This window comes from Heptranchias perlo, chromosome 14 (genome assembly GCF_035084215.1).
Source record: "Heptranchias perlo isolate sHepPer1 chromosome 14, sHepPer1.hap1, whole genome shotgun sequence".
Lineage (NCBI taxonomy): Eukaryota > Metazoa > Chordata > Chondrichthyes > Hexanchiformes > Hexanchidae > Heptranchias > Heptranchias perlo.
Window position 1 is genome coordinate 64,403,108 of NC_090338.1, and position 21,058 is coordinate 64,424,165.

Genomic DNA, 21,058 nt, shown 5'->3' on the forward strand with positions numbered 1-21,058 from the left:
AGGCGACATGAGGACAAACTTTTTTACGCAGCGAGTAGTTATGATCTGGAATGCGTTGCCTGAAAGGGTGGAGGAAACAGATTCAATCATGATTTTCAAATAGGAATTGAATAAATACTTGAAGGGAAAAAATTTGCAGGGCTATGGGGAAAGAGCGGGAGAATGGGGCTCACTGGATTGCTCTTACAAAGAGCCGGTACCGGCTCGATGGGCCAAATGGCCTCCTTCTGTGCTGTAACCATTCTATGGTTCTATGATATTTACAAGTATATTAAGAGAAAGAGGATGGCTAAGAGTAATGTTGGCCTCTTAAGGACCGGGGTAGATGATATTGTAATTGAAATGTAGGAAATTACAGACTTGTTAAATATTTACTTGTATCAGTCTTCACAGTAGAGGAAGAGGATTAGTTAAACACAATTTGCCTTTAACAAATCCATGCTGGCTTTCCTTTATTAATCCACACTTGTCCAAGTGACTATTAATTTTGTCCCGGATTATTGTTTCTTAAAGTTTCCCCACCACCGAGGTTAAACTGATTGGCCTGTAGTTGTCGGGTTTATCCTTACACCCTTTTTTGAACTAGGGTGTAACATTTGCAATTCTCCAGTCCTCTGGCACCACCCCCATATCTAAGGAGGATTGGAAGATTATAGCCAGCATCTCTGCAATTTCCACCCTTACTTCCCTCAGCAACTTAGATTGCATCCCATCTGGACCAGGTGACTTATCTACTTTAAGTACAGCCAGACTTTCTAGTACCTCCTCTTTATCAATTTTTTAGCCCATCAAGTGTCTTAATTACCTCCTCTTTCACTGACTTTGACACTTCCTTGGTAAAGACAGATGCAAAGTACTCATTTAGTACCTCGGCCATGCCTTCTGCCTCCATGCGTAGATCTCATTTTTGGTCCCTAATTGGCCCCACCCCTCCTCTTACTACCGGTTTACTGTTTACATGCCTGCAGAAGACTTTTGGATTCCCTTTGGATTCCCCGCCAGTCTATTCTCATACACTTTCTTTGTCCCTTTTATATCCTTTTTCACTTCTCCTCTGTACTTTCTATATTCAGCCTAGTTGTCCTACCTTTCCCCCTCATGGGAATGTACCTAGACTGTACCCGAACCATCTCCTCTTTAAAAGCTGCCCATTGTTCGATTACAGTTTTGCCTGACAGTCGTTGATTCCAATTTACCCAGACCAGATCCATTCTCAACCCACTGAAATTGGCCCTCCTCCAATTAAGTATTTTTACTCTAGATTGCTCCTTGTCATTTTCCATAACTAATCTAAACCTTGTTCTTGATATTCCTCACAAGTTTTTTTCTCATATTCCCTTTATGCTGCTCTTACTACTTTATAGAGTCATAGAGTCATAGAGTTATACAGCACGGATAGAGGCCCTTCGGCCCATCGTGTCCGCGCCGGCCATCAGCCCTGTCTACTCTAATCCCATATTCCAGCATTTGGTCCGTAGCCTTGTATGCTATGGCATTTCAAGTGCTCATCCAAATGCTTCTTGAATGTTGTGAGGGTTCCTGCCTCCACAACCCTTTCAGGCAGTGAGTTCCAGACTCCAACCACCCTCTGGGTGAAAAAGTTCTTTCTCAAATCCCCTCTAAACCTCCCGCCTTTTACCTTGAATCTATGTCCCCTTGTTATAGAACCCTCAACGAAGGGAAAAAGCTCCTTAGTATCCATCCTATCTGTGCCCCTCATAATTTTGTACACCTCAATCATGTCCCCCCTCAGCCTCCTCTGCTCCAAGGAAAACAAACCCAATCTTCCCAGTCTCTCTTCATAGCTGAAGCGCTCCAGCCCTGGTAACATCCTGGTGAATCTCCTCTGCACCCTCTCCAAAGCGATCACATCCTTCCTGTAGTGTGGCGACCAGAACTGCACACAGTACTCCAGCTGTGGCCTAACCAGTGTTTTATACAGCTCCATCATAACCTCCTTGCTCTTATATTCTATGCCTCGGCTAATAAAGGCAAGTATCCCATATGCCTTCTTTACCACCTTATCTACCTGTTCCGCCGCCTTCAGGGATCTGTGAACTTGCACACCAAGATCCCTCTGACCCTCTGTCTTGCCTAGGGTCCTCCCATTCATTGTGTATTCCCTTGCCTTGTTAGTCCCTCCAAAGTGCATCACCTCGCACTTTTCCGGGTTAAATTCCATTTGCCACTGTTCCGCCCATCTGACCAACCCATCTATATCGTCCTGCAGACTGAGGCTATCCTCCTCGCTATTTACCACCCTACCAATTTTTGTATCATCAGCGAACTTACTGATCATACCTTTTACATTCATATCCAAGTCATTAATGTAGACCACAAACAGCAAGGGACCCAGCACCGATCCCTGTGGTACCCCACTGGCCACAGGCTTCCAGTCACAAAAACAACCTTCGACCATCACCCTCTGCCTTCTGCCACTAAGCCAGTTTTGTATCCAAAGTGCCAAGGCACCCTGGATTCCATGGGCTCGTACCTTCTTGACCAGTCTCATGTGGGGGACTTTATCGAAGGCCTTACTGAAATCCATGTATACCACATCCACTGCGTTACCCTCATCCACACGCCTAGTCACCCCCTCAAAAAATTCAATCAAATTAGTCAGACATGATCTTCCCTTGACAAAGCCATGTTGACTATCCCTGATTAATCCTTGCTTCTCCAAGTGGAGACTAATTTTGTCCTTCAGAATTTTTTCCAATAATTTTCCTACCACTGATGTTAGGCTCACTGGCCTGTAGTTCCCCGGTTTTTCCCTACTCCCCTTCTTGAATAATGGTACTACATTAGCGGTTCTCCAGTCCTCTGGCACATCCCCTGTGGCCAGAGAGGTTCTGAATATATGTGTCAGAGCCCCCGCAATCTCCTCCTTTGCCTCCCACAGTAGCCTGGGATACATTTCGTCCGGGCCTGGGGATTTATCCATTTTTAGGCCTGCTAAAACCGCCAATACCTCCTCCTGCTCGATGTTAATATGTTCGAGTATATCACAGTCCCCCTGCCGTATTTCTATGTCTACATCGTCCTTCTCCATAGTGAAAACAGATGCAAAAAATTCATTTAGAACCCCTCCTACATCTGCCGGCTCCACACACAGATTGCCATTTTTGTCCCGAATGGGCCCTATTTTTTCCCAAGTCATCCTCTTACCCTTAAAATACTTATAAAACATCTTAGGATTTTCCTTTATTTTGCTCGCCAGTGTTATTTCATGGCCCCTCCTTGATCTCCTAATTTCTTTTTTAAGTATCCCCCTGCACTTTTTGTACTCCTCTAGGGCTTCCTCCGTCTTTAGCCTTTTGTATCTGCCAAAAGCCCTCCTTTTTTTCCTAATCCATTCTCGTATATCCCCTGACATCCAAGGTTCCCTGGAGTTCTTGGAACCACCCTTGACCTTTACGGGAACATGTTGCCATTGTATGGTCCCAATCTCCCTTCTGAAAGACTCCCATTGCTCCAATGCGGATTTTCCTACAAGCAGCTGATCCCAGTCCATTTTGGCCAGATCCTGCCTTATCCTATTAAAATCGGCCTTCCCCCAATTTAGAACCTTTATTTCCGGCCCCTCCCTGTCCTTTTCCATGACCACCTTAAATCTCAATGAATTATGGTCACTCTCACCAAAGTGCTCACCTACGAGCACTTCTTCCACTTGGCCGGCCACATTCCCTAGAATTAGGTCCAGTACCGCCCCCTCTCTTGTAGGACTTTCTACATGCTGGCTCAAAAAGCTCTCCTGGATGCACGTTAAGAATTTTGTACCCTCTAAGCCTTTTACACTCTGAGTATCCCAGTTAATATTGGGGAAGTTGAAATCCCCCACTATTATTACCCTATTATTTGCACAATTTTCTGAGATTTGCCTACATATCTGTTCCTCGATCTCCCCCTGACTGTTTGGGGGCCTATAGTACACTCCCATCAAAGTGCTTGCCCCCTTTTTGTTTTTAAGCTCCACCCATATGGCCTCATTTGAGGAACCTGCTAATATATAATCCCTCCTTATGGCAGTAATTGATTCTTTAATTAATATTGCGACACCCCCTCCTCTTATACCTCCCCCTCTGTCTCGCCTGAAGATTCTGTACCCCGGAATATTGAGCTTCCAGTCTTGCCCCTCCCTCAACCATGTCTCTGTGACAGCAACAATATCATACTCCCATGTGTTTATCAACACCTTCAGTTGATCCACCTTATTCACAAGACTCCTTGCATTAAAATAGATGCCATCCAGCCTTGCCCTCACATATTTGCCCTGTCTTCCAAGCTGACTTGTTTTTTTCTCTATATTTGGCTGCACATCACCCCCTATTGTAGCTCCACTCTGTATCCCATCCCCCTGCCAAGTTAGTTTAAACCCCCCCCAACAGTGCTAGCAAACCTCCCCGCAAGGATATTTGTCCCGCTCTGGTTCAGGTATCCCTTTATTGTTCTTTATGTCTCTCCCAGTCTGTGGAATCTCAACTGTCCATTGCATTTGTATAAGCCCTTTCTTTTAGCTTTATATTATCTCTCACTTCCCTTGTTGACCAAGGTTGTTTAATTACACAAGTAGAGCTTTTGTCCTTTAGGGATACGTACAGGTCTTGCATTGGACCAAATATTTCCTTTTACAGCTCCCACTGTTCAGATGTACTTATACCCGTTAACAGTTTTGCCCAGTTTACTGATCAGCTCATGACACCCTCTCTCCTGAATTTAAAGGGGCATGCACCCCAAATTCCTGCTGACCCCTTTTCCTGGGCAGTACACTTGCTTTCACACCCTCTCCGTCCCAGGGAATTTCTCGACCCGCGCCTTTTGCATCTTTCTCGTTCCAAAACATTAAACTGTCCAAGTTTAATTTTATCTTCTTTGAACTTGTCCTGAAACCCCCTAAACAAGAAAATACAGATCTGTGGCCTAAGTCCCCACAGACTTTGAGTCCTTCCATTGTCAGTAGGGGATTTTTTTTTTGAATGCATAAAAGAAAACATTTAAAACTTCAGAATAAAATGTCAGTTTGAGGGTTATTCTTTTAAATTTATAAAATTCCCTTTCTCTAACAGCACTTGTCAATCTGCAGTTACAGAAGGGCTGCAGCTCAGAGTGCAATACAGGTACCAGAGACCAGCGTAAAAAATAGAATGCCTTTAAAAATGCTAAAAAAAAATTATTGAAAAAAGAAATCCCCTCCTGGTCGACAGGTTTAGGGGAGACCCCCAAGTGCATGTTCCAATTCCTTATTTGCCACTGGGGCTTTTACTGCTCACAAATTCATTTCTTTTTCTGTTGAAATTTAATTTTAATTGAAGACACTCCAATCACGGGGGATTTGGTGTTTAATTTGTTTTTTTTTGTCTGTGTGGGAGGGGATGAAGAACCTACTGTTCCACACATGTTCCTATGAGAAAGAAAGAAAGAACTTGCATTTATATAGCACCTCTCACAACTTCAGGACTTTCACAGTCTCAAATCTCTTTACGGTCAATGAAGTCCTTTTGAAGTACAGTCACTGTTGTAATGTAGGAAACACAGCATCTAATTTGCACATAGTAAGCTCCCACAAACAACAATGTGATAATGACCAGATAATCTATTTTATCAATGTTGGTTGAGGGATAAACATTAGCCAGGACACCTCCCTGCTCTTCTTCAAATAGTACCACAGGATCTTTTATATCCACCTGAGAGAACAGATGGGGTCTTGGTTTAGTGTTGCACCTGAGAGACAGTACCTTCAACAGCGCAGCACTCCAGTGGAGAGTCAGCTTGGATTACATGCTCAAGTCTCTGGAGTGGGGCTTAGAACTAGAAACCTTCTGACTCAGAGGCGAAAGTGCTACCACTGAGCCAAAGCTGACATGGTGTCAGGAGCAGATGGTGTAATCTGGAGTTGTCAGAACTGTGAATGTCCGACATATAGCATGACCAAAATGTATACAGCATTAAACATGACACCCAAATTAAATGCGCAGTTAGCATCGGTGAAGTAAAGCTTATATATTGGCTGTTTGTGCTTATATATTGGCTATATGTGTGTTGAATCTTTGGAATATTGTTGTACAACTATCGGGAAAGATTGAACAGGCTGGGGCTCATTTCTCTAGAAAAGAGAAGGCTGAGGGGTGACCTGATAGAGGTCTTCAAAATTAGGAAGGGGTTCGATTGGCTAGGCATAGAGAAGATGTTTCCACTTGTGGACGATTCTAAAACTAGGGGCCATAAATATAAGATAACCACTAATAAATCCTATAGGGAATTCAGAAGAAACCTCTTCACTCAGAGAGTGACGAGAATGTGGAACTCGCTACCAGATGGAGGTGATTAGCATAGATGCATTTAAGGGGAAGCTAGATAAGTATACAAGGGAGAAACGAATGGAAGATTATGTTGATCGGGTGGGAGGAAGTAAGGTGGGAGGAGACTCATGTAGCATAGACCTGTTGGACTGAAGAGTCTGTTTCTGTGCTGTAAAATGCTATGTAATTCTATGTTGTGTGGTGTGGCTGTGAATGAATAGTTTAAAATCTAAAGCAACAGGAAACAAAGAGAGCTTCATTCTTGCTTTCGAGCAGTAGGTGAAATGAAGGGCGTGGATTCTGAGTACACACTGGTTGCAGGGAGACAGCTCCCTCTATCTTTACTGCAATGTTCTCATTTCTATTGTTTTTCTTACACTAATGCAGATTCACTCGGACTGTTAAAGAGCTCTGTTTTCTGATCAGCAAACTCCACATACTATACATTCCTCTGCCCCCACATTTAGGCAAGTATTTCAAATGGGAGCTTCTGAAACCAAATGAAGCTACGCGTTTAAAATAAACAGGCTTAATATTGCCATTAAAATAGGAGGAGAAAGAATTTCATGCGAGCGGATTGGTAAGTTAATATCGCACAGCATCATTTCAAGATATTTTTGCCAAAGTTTCACTCAAGCTAATCGGGTTCCTTTAGACTCCCAGTTCTGTTGATGCTCATCGTTCTTTCTTCACACTGATGCAATTTCCAACCTCCTCCCTCCGCAGTTTTCCTTCCATTTCTCCCCTTCCTCTCCTGAGCCATGCAGGGTACAGGCCATCTGAACCAATGGCCCACCTGCACGTTGGCCATTGTTGGCGACTGAGGCTGGACAGTGCCAACGGGCACTTTAACCTTTATGGGGCATCAAGGCCTAGCCCGACTGCCCTCACCTTACATCTACACGTGCACACTTTCCAGAAGAGTCACTGGAAAGTGATCAGGAGGGGGAACCTTGGCTGATTTACCCCCTCCCTAGCCCAGGGGCAATCAGGCACCTCAACTGCAGCCCCAGCTCAGACTGGCTTCAACCGCCTTGGCGATCACTTAGAGAGAACCATGACGCAAGACTTCACTGAACTTATTGGTGCCATTAGGACTATTGTCATGCCGATCAGTTACCAGGGCCAGGCAGCATGGGCATGGCTGGAATGGGAATGGATGATGTGTGCGATCTCTCAAGACTCCAACACTTTTGGACCCTTGCACCAGTGCCCTCAGGTGCTTGGACATGGAGTGGAAGGTATGGAGGCCCAGGCTGCTCTTCCAGAAATGGTGCTGCATGTAGGAGGTCAAATTCTGGAACTCAACTGCCAGGAGGAGATGGCCATCTCAATCCTAACTCCCCAAAGCCTCTCCACCACCTACCAGGCACGAGTCAGGAATGTGATGGAATACTCTCCGCTTGCCTGGATGGGTGCAGCTGCAACGGCACCCAAGAAGCTCGACACCATCCAGGACAAAGCAGCCTGATTGATCAGCACCTCATCCACCAATTAGGGGTCCACTCCCTCCACCACCAGCGTACTGTGGTTTCAGTGTGTACTACCTACAGGATGCGTTGCAGCAAGTTGGCGAACTGCTTCAGCAGCACCTCCCAAACCCTGGACCTCCACCACCTAGAAGGACAAGGGCAATAGGTGCATGGGAACCCCATCACCTCCAAGTTCCCCTCCACCTCACACACCATCCCAACTTGGACATATATCGCCATTCCTTCATCATCACTGGGTCAAAATCCTGGAACTCCCTACCTAACGGCATGGTGGGAGAACCTTCACCACTCGGACTGCAGCGGTTCAAGAAGGCGGCCCACCACCACCTTCTCAAGGGCAATTAGGGATGGGCAATAAATGCTGGCCTTGCAAGTGACTCCCACATCCCGAGAATGATTTTTTTTTAATTCCAAGAGACTCGTGTGCACATAAACAGAAACCAGTCACCTCAAATACTCCTGCCACTCCTGCCCGTGGATAAAGCAGAAATCTAGAATGAAGAGCATCCCTCGTTGCCCTGAGAGCAGGTCGACAGTGTCTACGCGGTTTATCAGGGGTTTCCGCTCATCTTCCAGCTGATGCTACGGGAGGGAGGAGAAGGAGGGGCAACCGAGAGAACCCTGAGGAAATTCCCGGTGCATAAATCCTATGGTACTCTCATTGGCTGAGGCAACGAGCGGCTGATTGATACAGAATGCGGGATATGCCATCACTATCAACCTGCAACTTTCAACTTAATCATCCAAATATACCACGTAAGAAAAAGCCGGCGTGAGGTGCTAGTTGCCATTTCATTCATTTCACCGACTATATTGCACTTATATTTCTGGTCGGCCATTCCTTATATGGAGAGGATGGACATTTTTGGCAAACGAAGTTGCAAATTTCACCTTTCGCACTTCTGAATGAAAAGGTTCCCTTGAGCTAAATGAATGAATAGGCCTCAGCTCGGCCATTATGCTAGTTGACATTTGTTGTTATAATGTAACACTTTTAATGACTCGGAGGCATATTTCAGAAACTGTACAGTGGATTATATTTGCCAGAACATATTGCACCTTGCTGTTCCTATGGTTTAAAGGAGGGCCTCAAGGAGAATTGCGTACAGTACACAGTTACCTCAGGCTCCATCATGGTGGTCCAGCTCTGGTTGGCAATGTCAATGGTGATGCACCTATCATAAGGAGTAAAGAATATCTCGATAGGATGAGATGAAGTAAGGTGAGAGGAGCCTCATGTGGAGGATGAACATCGGCATAGACCAGTTGGGCCGAGGGACCTGTTGCTGCGCTGTAAATTCAGTGTGACTCTATGGGGGAATTCTAACCCCCAAGGACAGGTGGGTGGGGAGCAGGTGGGTTTATAATTTAAACATTTTCAAACTCGACCCTAACTTGCCTCTATCACGCCCACTTCCAGTTTTAATGGAGGCGGGTCAGGGGGGCGCTGGGTGACCAATCCACTCTCAGGAGGCGGGTCGGTCACTGAAATGTTTTCAACAGGCTGCGTGCCTCCATTTTAACTCAGTTTTTATTTTTAATGTCCGGGGGCTGGGATTCCCAGCCTGTGGGAATCTGACAGGTAAAATGAGACCAGAAGGGCCGGATCCATGAGGTGAGTGCCTTTATTGCACTGCTTGTGGGCCCGGAGGAGCAGGAGTGTTTCCCCTGGCCCCCCAAGCTAACCGTCACTCGATCGGACCCCCGCAATTGGCCGACCCACTACTCCACTATGTCCAATTCGTCCCAACACCCCCTCCCCCTGCGATATCAGACATCCGCTCCCTGGCTGTTTTCCAGCCCGACAGACAGTCAGCCTGTCAATTTGGCTGGCTGTCAGACGGGAAACCAGTTGGAAAAATTTAAAAGACGTTCTGCCGTTAAATTTGGCAAGACGAGCAGGAAACCCTTACTTCTGGGTTTCCCGTCCGAAAATCCTTCCCCCGCTCTCTTCCCAGCTCCAAGTTAATATCGGGGCCTATGTAATTTCCTGAACTTGCCACGACTGGATTTTTTCTGACCTGCCCCACAGATCTTCCAAATGCTGGTTCATCTGTGTTTGCCGCTCATAGTCAATGTGCTAACTTTCTGTTTTTTTTTGGCAGTAACAGTTAGTTTAAGGGGCTTTCGCTGCTACTTTTCCCGGCTGAATGCCTGTTGTGGGATTTGAGAATCTGGCATTACCATTGCCATCTCCGGTTTGGCCAGATTTCAGTACTAGCAGTAAAAGGGGGCAAAAAAATAAGCAAAAAACTTTCCCAGCACAAAATGATTCCCATGGAACAACACTAACAGGAATTACTCCAGAAAAAAAGGGGGAATGAAGAGACGTTTTCCAAAAGCATACAATATGTCCGCTGATCACTAGCTCATGACTTGCATCATCATTTTTACTCTTCTCAGCCTTGGCGACAGTCCACAGTACAGGCCTTGGGCCTTCATCCAGGTTGGTCACAATTTTTAAAAATTCATTCTTGGGATATGGGCATCGCGAGCAAGGCCCATCCCTAGCTGCCCTTGAGAAGGTGGTGGTGGGCCTTCTTCTTGAACCGCTGCAGTCCGTGTGGTAAAGGTGCTCCCAATAGTGCTGTCAGGTAGGGAGTTCCAGGATTTTGACCCGGTGACAATGAAGGAACGGCGATATATTTCCAAATCGGGATGGTGTGCAACTTGGAGGGGAACGTGCAGGTGGTGTTGTTCCCATGTACCTGCTGCCCTTGTCCTTCTAGGTGGTAGAGGTCGCGGGTTTGGGAGGTACTATCGAAGAATCCTTGGCGAGTTGCTGCAGTGCATCTTGTAGACAGTACACGCTGCAGCCACGGTGAGCCGGTGATGGGTATTTAAAGTGGTGGATGAGCTGCCAATCAAGCAGACTGCTTTGTCCTGGATGGTGTTGAGCTTCTTGAATGTTGTTGGAGCTGCAACAACAAGTGGAGAGTATTCCATCACATTGCCAACTTGTGCCTTGTAGGTGGTGCAGAGGCTTTGGGGAGTCAGGAGGTGAGCCACTCACCACAGAATACCCAGCCTCTGACCTGCTCTAGTAGCCACGGCATTGATTTGATTACAATTACAAAACACAGCTAATAGATAACTGGTAGTAAACTGTCCCATGTCTCATTTGATAAGAACAAGTTCAAATTCAATTCGAAGTGTTGAGTCACCAGGGTGCTTAATGTCCGACTGACATTTCCTCTCAGCTTGTTGCATTGCTTGCATTTTCCCTCATTTCTTAGGTTTTGGGAGGTAATTTGATGTAAGCATTCCAGACACGTAGAGTATGATCCCAGGATGCAGTAATGTACTGAAAAAAGAGCACACCAGTGTTTAATAGTCAATAGGAGGGGAGATTTAATAGAGATGTTGAAAATCACGTGGTGTTTTGAAAGAGTAAATAAGGAGAATCTGTTTCTACTGGTGTGAGGGTCAGTAACCAGAGGACACAGATTTAAGGTAATTGGCAAAAGAGCCAGAGGGGAGATGAGGAGAATTTTTTTAACGCAGCAAGTTGTTCTGATCTGGAATGCACTGCCTGAAAATGTATCACTTCACACTTCTATGCATTAAATTTTATCTGCCATGTGTCTGCCCATTTCACCAGTCTGTCTGTGTCCTCCAGAAGTCTGCTATTATCCTCCTCATTGTTTACTACATTTCCAAGCTTTGTGTCATCCGCAAACTTTGAAATTATACCCCGTATACCCGAGTCCAGGTCATTGTTATATATCAAAAAGAGCAGTGGTCCTAATACTGACCCCAGGGGAACCCACTGTATCTTTCCCTCCAGTCTGATAAACAACTTTCACCACTACTCTCTGTTTTCTGTCTCTCAGCCAATTCTGTATCCATGCTGCCACTGTCCCTTTAATCCCATGGGCTTCAATTTTGCTAACAAGTCTATCATGTGGTACTTTATCAAACGTCTTATGAAAATCCATATACACAACATCAACTTCACTACCCTCATCAATCCTCTCCGTTATTTCATCGAAGAACTCAATCTTAAATTAGTCATGATGTGGAGATGCCGGTGATGGACTGGGGTTGACAATTGTAAACAATTTTACAACACCAAGTTATAGTCCAGCAATTTTATTTTAAATTCACAAGCTTTCGGAGGCTTCCTCCTTCCTCAGGTGAACGATGTCGAAATGAAATCCTCGAAATGAAATCGCATTTATAATTCACAGAACAATGCTTGGTGAGCACAGACAGTTTTTTCAACTGCCCGTTGCCAAGGCAATCAGTGTGCAGACAGACAGGTGTTACCTGCAAGGTCTCAGAATATACAAATCACCAAAAAAAAACAACAAACAAAAAAAAAACAGAGATAGAGAGGTAGAAACATAGAAAAGACAGCAACTGACCCGTTATATTAAAAACAGATAACATTTGTTCGCTGGTGGGGTAACGTGTAGCGTGACATGAACCCAAGATCCCGGTTGAGGCCGTCCTCATGGGTGCGGAACTTGGCTATCAATTTCTGCTCGACGATTTTGCGTTGTCGTGTGTCTCGAAGGCCGCCTTGGAGTACGCTTACCCGAAGGTCGGTGGATGAATGTCCATGACTGCTGAAGTGTTCCCCGACTGGGAGGGAACCCTCCTGTTTGGCGATTGTTGCGCGGTGTCCGTTCATCCGTTGTCGCAGCGTCTGCATGGTCTCGCCAATGTACCATGCTCTGGGGCATCCTTTCCTGCAACGTATGAGGTAGACAACGTTGGCCGAGTCACAGGAGTATGAACCATGCACCTGGTGGGTGGTGTCCTCTCGTGTGATGGTGGTATCTGTGTCAATGATCTGGCATGTCTTGCAGAGGTTACCGTGGCAGGGTTGTGTGGTGTCGTGGACGCTGTTCTCTTGAAAGCTAGGTAATTTGCTGCGAACGATGGTCTGTTTGAGGTTGGGTGGCTGTTTAAAGGCGAGTAGTGGAGGTGTGGGGATGGCCATAGCGAGGTGTTCGTCGTCATTGATGACATGTTGAAGGCTGCGGAGAACATGGCGTAGTTTCTCCGCTCCGGGGAAGTACTGGACGATAAAGGGTACTCTGTTGGTTGCGTCCCGTGTTAGTCTCCTGAGGAGGTCTATGTGATTTTTTGCTGTGGCCCGTCGGAACTGTCGATCGATGAGTCGAGCGTCATATCCCGTTCTTACTAGGGCGTCTTTCAGCGTCTGTAGGTGTCCATCGCGTTCCTCCTCGTCTGAGCAGACCCTGTGTATTCGCAGGGCCTGTCCATAGGGGATGGCCTCTTTGACGTGGTTAGGGTGGAAGCTGGAAAAGTGGAGCATCATGAGGTTGTCTGTGGGCTTGCGGTAGAGTGAGGTGCTGAGGTGCCCGTCTTTGATGGAGATTCGTGTGTCCAAGAAAGAAACTGATTCTGAGGAGTAGTCCATGGTGAGCTTGATGGTGGGATGGAACTTGTTGATGTTGTCGTGTAGTCTCTTTAGTGATTCCTTGCCGTGGGTCCATAGAAAGAAAATGTCGTCGATGTATCTGGTGTATAGTGTTGGTTGGAGGTCTTGTGCAGTGAAGAAGTCCTGCTCGAACTTGTGCATGAAAATGTTGGCGTATTGGGGTGCGAATTTGGTCCCCATGGCTGTTCCATGTGTTTGGGTAAAGAACTGGTTATCGAAGGTGAAGACATTGTGATCCAGGATGAAGCGGATGAGTTGTAGGATGGCGTCTGGAGATTGGCTGTTGTTGGTGTTGAGTATTGATGCTGTCGCAGCGATGCCGTCATCGTGGGGGATACTGGTGTAGAGTGCCGAGACGTCCATCGTGGTGAGAAGTGTTCCTGGTTCAACTGGTCCGTGGGTACTGAGTTTTTGTAGGAAGTCTGTAGTGTCGCGACAGAAGCTGGGGGTTCCCTGTACGATGGGTTTCAGGATGCCCTCGATGTATCCAGAGAGGTTCTCACACAGGGTTCCGTTGCCTGATACGATAGGACGTCCGGGTGTGTTGGCTTTGTGTATCTTTGGGAGCCAGTAGAAGTCTCCCACGCGGGGAGTACGTGGGATGAGAGTGCGTAGGATGTTTTGAAGGTCTGGATCGAAGGTCTTGATCAGTTTGTTGAGCTGGTGGGTGTGTTCTTTGGTCGGATCTGTGGGTAACCGTCTGTAGTGTTCCTGGTTGTCCAGTTGTTGGTATGCTTCTTTGCAATAGTCCGTTCTGTTCTGTATGACTATGGCTCCTCCTTTGTCCGCTGGTTTGATGACGATGTTGCGGTTGGTCTTGAGAGCATTGATGGCGTTGCGTTGTGCTCGGGTGACATTCTGGACTGTCTTCTGAGTGCGGCTGATGAATCTGGCATTGACGCATTTCCTGACAGCTTCAGCATACATGTCCAGCTGAGGGCAGCGACCCTCCAGAGGAGTCCAGTTTGACTCTTTCCTCTTCGGTTGCTGTACCGCGGATCCCTCTGTCTGCTGTTCCGGATCTTATCTGTTTTTAATATAACGGGTCAGTTGCTGTCTTTTCTATGTTTCTACCTCTCTATCTCTGCTTTTTTTTTGTTTGTTGTTTTTTTTGGTGATTTGTATATTCTGAGACCTTGCAGGTAACACCTGTCTGTCTGCACACTGATTGCCTTGGCAACGGGCAGTTGAAAAAACTGTCTGTGCTCACCAAGCATTGTTCTGTGAATTATAAATGCGATTTCATTTCGAGGATTTCATTTCGACATCGTTCACCTGAGGAAGGAGGAAGCCTCCGAAAGCTTGTGAATTTAAAATAAAATTGCTGGACTATAACTTGGTGTTGTAAAATTGTTTACAATTAAATTAGTCAGACATAATTTGCCTTTAACAAATCTGCGCTGGCTTTCATTTCTTAACCCATATTCTTCCAAGTGATAATTAATTTTGTTTCGGCTAATTGTCTCTAGAAATTTCCCCACCAGCGATGTTAGGCTGACTGGCCGGTAGTTGCTTGGTTTATCTCTCTCCGCTTTTTTGAACACCTCTATTAAATTTTCCCGTAACTTTACCTGGGAGTGTTTGTTGGGACAGTGTAGAGGGTGTTTTACTCTTAGATTTCATTGAGTCCATAGCACAGAAACAGGCCATGTGGCCTAGCTGGCCTATGACAGCGTTTATGCTCCACTTGTGCCTCCTCCCTCCCTACTTCATCCAATCCTATCAGTATCCCACACATTCCTTTCTCCCTCATGTGCTTATCTAGACGTCCCTTAAATGCATCTATGCTATTTGCCTCAACTACTTGTGGTAGTGCATTCCACATTCTTACCACTCTTTGGGTAAAGAAGTTTCTCCTGAATTCCCTATTAGATTTATTAGTAACTCTCTTATATTGATCATTGATGACCTCTAGATACTCTGGGGGGAGGGGGGGAGGGGGGGAAATAGGATCAGGCCTATTATTGGGCAGGGGTAGCGCGATCCGCTATTACCCTGCTCCCAATGGCCCCTGCGCAGGCAGGTTGAGACTTTCAAATCAGCATTAAACAAGGATTCAATGCAATTTGCACTTTCCACCAACAGGGGGTGCTCCAATCTCTTAAAGGCAGGATGCCTCTTAAAAATCTCCTAAAGGTAGCTGGTACCTATTATTTGCTGAAAATAACAACCTGCTGTCTGCACGGAGTCTGAACGGAGATCGGACATCGCACATGCAAAACACAGATGCAGCTCCCGTCCCTATGTTTACAAATTGATGAGGTATGTTAAAACATTGAATAAAGGTTGTGCACTACAAAATCCCACATCCTCCAATCTGCACACCAGACCTCACCAATCTGCCAATCTGAGTTTGTACCAGGCCTGCGAGAGTGCATACACCATGTTCTCTGCTGATGCACTAGAGGCCTTGGTGCAAGAGGTGAACAGAAGGAGGGACATCCTATATCTGCAGGGGGTGGGATGGGGGGCAAGAGGCCCTCCAGAAATATAATCAAAAGGCTGGGGGAGGCAGCGGGGGACGAAGTCAATCCCAGGCGCACAGCATCATGAACATGGATGCAGTGCAGGAAGAAGTTCAATGCTATGACATGAGTGGTCAAGGTGAGTGAGGTCAACCGTCAAGTGGCGTCTCCTACCAACTGCACCACACACTACACCCCCATCACCCACATACCAACAAACTCTTTCCATCGGTACTCAACTCTTCCAATCAGATGCTTCCTTTCATCTTTACACATTACCACTGTTTCAAGCCGCCCACCCACAACTCACAGGCCACACACACTGGCAGCTATTCAACTGTGACAGGCACATCACCCAGACACACGTGCCGCTTTCTTGCAGGAGAAGGTGGCGCACATCAGGACACAGCAAGTGGCAGTGGCATTTAGCCCCTCGAGCCTGTTCCACCATTCAATGAGATCATGGTGGACCTGTGACCTAACTCCATATACCCGCCTTAGCCCCATATCCCTTAATACCCTTGATTCACAGAAATCTATCAATCTTAGATTTAGAATTCACAACTGAGCTAGCATCAACTGCCATCTGTAGAAGAGCGTTCCAAACGTCTCCCACCCTTTGCGTGTAGAAGCATTTCCTAACTTCACTCCTGCACGTCCTGGCTCTAAATGTTAGGCTATGTCCCCACGTCCTAGTATTCATTAAAGGAGACCTCCAAAAACAGTTACAAATGCCTCGGCAGCCAGAAACAATAATCCAGCCACTAACCTGTAAATCCTGAATGGTCCCTTTAAATAGCGCTGGTGGGAGTCCTGTAGACACTCTAAGGCACGTTCAGATGGTCATGGTTAAAATTGTGCATTGAGTTCAGCGTTAAGTCCCAAAATGGTGTCTATCGCTTTAAATCAGCGTTGCACACTGATTGTATTAATTTTCTCCTTACGTTACATGCTTCCAGAATTCGGTATTTGCGCATGCGCTAACTCCTATAACAAGATTGCGACCGGCAAACGTCACACTGGAAACGTGCGGTGCAGCCAAGGCACTATCTTGGATGTTGGAGAGACCGTGAGGCACTGAAACAACGGGCGCTACACAGCCCAATTTAGTGCCCTCTGTATCTAACCCGTGCTGTACCTGCCCTGGGAGTGTTTGATGGGACAGTGTAGAGGGAACTTTACTCTGTATCTAACCCGTGCTGTACCTGCCCTGGGAGTGTTTGATGGGACAGTGTAGAGGGAGCTTTACTCTGTATCTAACCTGTGCTGTACCTGCCCTGGGAGTGTTTGATGGGACAGTGTAGAGGGAACTTTACTCTGTATCTAACCCGTGCTGTACCTGCCCTGGGAGTGTTTGATGGGACAGTGTAGAGGGAGCTTTACTCTGTATCTAACCCGTGCTGTACCTGCCCTGGGAGTGTTTGATGGGACAGTGTAGAGGGAGCTTTACTCTGTATCTAACCCGTGCTGTACCTGCCCTGGGAGTGTTTGATGGGACAGTGTAGAGGGAACTTTACTCTGTATCTAACCCGTGCTGTACCTGCCCTGGGAGTGTTTGATGGGACAGTGTAGAGGGAGCTTTACTCTGTATCTAACCCGTGCTGTACTTGCCCTGGGAGTGTTTGATGGGACAGTGTAGAGGGAACTTTACTCTGTATCTAACCCGTGCTGTACTTGCCCTGGGAGTGTTTGATGGGACAGTATAGAGGGAACTTTACTCTGTATCTAACCCATTCTGTACCTGCCCTGGGAGTATCTGATGGGACAGTGTAGAGGGAGCTTTACTCTGTATCTAACCCATTCTATACCTGCCCTGGGAGTATCTGATGGGACAGTGTAGAGGGAGCTTTACTCTGTATCTAACCCGTGCTGTACCTGACCTGGGAGTGTTTGATGGGACAGTATAGAGGGTGCTTTACTCTGTATCTAACCCATTCTGTACCTGCCCTGGGAGTATCTGATGGGACAGTGTAGAGGGAGCTTTACTCTGTATCTAACCCGTGCTGTACCTGCCCTGGGAGTGTTTGATGGGACAGTGTAGAGGGAGCTTTACTCTGTGTCTAACCCGTGCTGTACCTGCCCTGGGAGTGTTTGATGGGACAGTGTAGAGGGAGCTTTACTCTGTATCTAACCCGTGCTGTACCTGCCCTGGGAGTGTTTGATGGGACAATGGATGCCTGAAATGGAAAAGTGTGTCATTCCCCAACTTACCCTTCGCTGCCGAGCAGAAAAGGCACAAAAAGAGCCATAGGAGGGGAAAGTATTGGTCCTGATAGGGCCTGGTTACCTGGGTTCTCTCTGGGACGTGGATGATGGAGCGAATTGAATCAGTGTGTCCGACGTTTCTCTGCACTTGTACAAATGATTCAGGGTCATAAACTCTGAGAAAAGATTCATAAAGATAATTAAACAGAGCTGAAGAGGTACTGCAAGAAATCAAGAGGGCTGCCTTCAGCAAGCTTGGTTGAAACTCAATAATCTAGAAGAAGAGATGCTCTGCCTGTGTCTTTAGGTCCACACATGGCCCTCAACTCTGAACCAACAAACTGATTTACTTCACATTAAGTGTATAAATGAACAGAAAGTAGTTTTCCTGTGAGATTGAACCTATTCCCCACTGCTCCTCCTATCATTAATCATAAGAAGATATGCAGCCTTCCCCTAATAGGGCTGAACATGCTTTACAAATAAGCTTTCCCTAAACTTGATAGCACTACCCTTACTCTTACAGGCTTCATAGACTCTCTCACTGGCTGGAGAGAACACTAGAGCTCTCTACCTCTTTCACTGTTTCAGACTCAAAAATGCTTTAGACTGACCTGTCAGGAGAGATAGTGAGAAAACGGCTGAACTCTGACCCCGTCTGAGATCTCCGCACTGAAAATTGGCTCACTGAGCTGACAATCAAACCAAACACTTTGAGTGAGGAACCTTCCTGCAATGACATCTACATTGTCTGTTAGCTAAGACCCTTCCCCCACTCCGCTGATTAAACTGAATGAAGACCATCTAACATTAAAGGTACCAACTGCTCTGGGATATGTTCAAATGGGTTCTCATTGTCTCAGAAGGGATGTGATAGGTGTGAGTTTTCATCTGGTATTCCAACAAATTTGTCCTAAATAACATGCCAGATAGCTTGTGTGCCTCTGGGAATTATGATCTGGGAATTAACCCTTTGTGAACTGAATGTAAATTCGTAGTAATATTCTACAAATTAAAACAGAAAGGCATCAACCAAAAACAGGAAAAAATCTCAAAAGTGTTAAAAGGCAGAAAGCTGCAGGCTGGGAGAGGAGAGTGAACAATTGGTGTCCCACCAAGATCTGTGCTGGGGCCTCAACTATTCACTATATTTACTAATGACTTAGATAAAACAATAGAGAGCCATATATACAAGTTTGGCAAAGACACAAAGATTAGTGGCATAGTAAGTAGTGTGGACGGGAGGATAAAATTAAAAGGAGACATTGATAGATTAAGTGTGTGGGCGAAACTGTGGCAGATGGATTTCAATGCAAGGTGTGAGGTTTAATTTTGGACCAAAAAAGGATAAATCTGAGTATTTTTAAATGGTGAAAAGCTAGGAACAGAGGAGGTCCAAAGAGATTTAAGGGTCCATGTATATAGATCACTAAAATGTAATGGTCAGGTAGAAAAAATAAACAAAAAGGCTAATGGAATGTTAGCCTTTATATCTAGAGGGCTAGAATATAAAGGGGAGCAAGTTTTACTTCAGCTACACAAAGCCCTGGTCAGACTACACCTGAAGTACAGCGTACAGTTCTGGGCACCACACCTTAGGATATAATGGCCTTGGAAGGAGTGCAGCGCAGATTCACCAGAATGTTAACAGGGCTCCAAGAGTTAGATTATGAGGAGAGATTACATAAACTAGGTTTATAAAAGGTTAAGGGCTGACTTGATTGAGGTTTTGAGAATTTTGAAAGGAATTCATGGGGTAGATAGAAAGAAACTTTTTCCGCTGATGGGAGAGTCTAGGACAAGGGGACATAACCTTAAAATTAGAGCCAGGCCATTCGAGGGAGAAGCTTTGTATCGTCAGCAAACTTGGACACATTACACTTGGTCCCTTCATCTAAGTCATTGATATAGATTGTAAATAGCTGAGGCCCAAGCACCAATTCTTGCGGCACCCCACTAGTCTCAGCCTCCCAACCTGAAAATGACCTGTTTATTCCTACTCTCTGTTTCCTGTCTGTTAGCCAATCCTCTATCCATGCTAATATATTATCCCCAACCACATGAGCTCTTATCTTGTGTAACAACCTTTTGTGTGGCACCTTATCAAATGCCTTTTGAAAATCCAAACATACTCCATCCACTTGTTCCACTCTATCTACCCTGCTAGTTCCTCAAAAAACTCTAATAGATTTGTCAAACACGATATCCCTTTCATAAAGCCATGTTGACGCTGTCTAACCATATTGTGATTTTCTTACTGTCCTGTTACCACTTCCTTAATAATGGATTCCAGCATTTTACTGATGACTGATGTCAGGATGACTGGCCTGTCATTCCCTGTTTTCTCTCTCCCTCCTTTCTTGAATAGCGGTGTTACATTTACTACCTTCCAATCCACAGGGACCGTTCTAGAATCTAGGGAATTTTGGAAGATCAAAACCAATGCATCCACTATCTCTGCAGCCACCTCTATTAAAATTCTAGGATGTAGGTCATCAGGTCCAGTGGGTTTGTCAGCATTGTCGGGGATCTTGACTATCCATTGCGAACCACACAGCTTTAAAACAGGCAGTGAGTTTGACGTACTAACCAATGAAACTGTCAAATTGAAATGCTACTATAACGTGTCCTGTAAAGTTGTTAATAACAGTGCTTGTCTGCCAAGTCTTACCTCATGATTTCCTGAATCCCAGCTACAATGCAGCCATTAACCTGATCAATGCAGAGGCAATTAACTGCTCCGTGTGTGACCAGGGTTTGCTCACATTGCGTTCCATCTTCGCTCTGTTACAAATAAACAGTCCCGTAACTGTTGAGAAATATTCACATCACTCAGTGTCCTTTAACTGTTCACGCAGGGCATTTACAGTGCTGCCCCAGTTTTGAAGACCATCATTTCACATATAGCCCACAGTAGATTGAAGAAGGGGTGCTCCATATATGCCCATATCTGCTCATGCTCAGGGTGTCAGCCTTGACTCAGTGGGTAGCACTTTCACCTCTGAGTCAGAAGGTCATGGGATCGAGCCCCACTCCAAAGACCTGAGCACATAATTTAGTCTGGAACTCCAGTGCAGTACTGAGGGAGTGCTGCTCTGTTGGACATGCCGTCGTTCGGATGAGACATTAAACTGAGGCCCCGTCTGCCCTTTCAGTTGGATGTAAAAGATCCCATGGCCCTAT

The 21,058-nt window shown here is 45.8% G+C and overlaps 1 protein-coding gene and 1 long non-coding RNA gene across 2 annotated transcripts in view; one reads left to right on the forward strand and one right to left on the reverse strand.

The window, feature by feature from the left end:
• Positions 1–21,058, forward strand: part of LOC137332184 (uncharacterized) — a 91,123-nt gene that overhangs the window by 12,376 nt on the left and 57,689 nt on the right. The gene's annotated exons all lie outside the window — the stretch shown is intronic.
• LOC137332183 (uncharacterized WD repeat-containing protein alr3466-like) overlaps positions 8,223–21,058 on the reverse strand; it is a 76,575-nt gene continuing 63,739 nt past the window's right edge. Inside the window, exons 15-17 of the mRNA XM_067995883.1 lie at positions 20,547–20,659; positions 17,958–18,051; positions 8,223–11,096 (exon numbers count right to left, since the gene is read on the reverse strand). Coding sequence (XP_067851984.1) covers positions 11,025–11,096; positions 17,958–18,051; positions 20,547–20,659 — 279 coding nt within the window. The 3' untranslated portion in view covers positions 8,223–11,024. The remainder of the gene's footprint in view (positions 11,097–17,957; positions 18,052–20,546; positions 20,660–21,058) is intronic.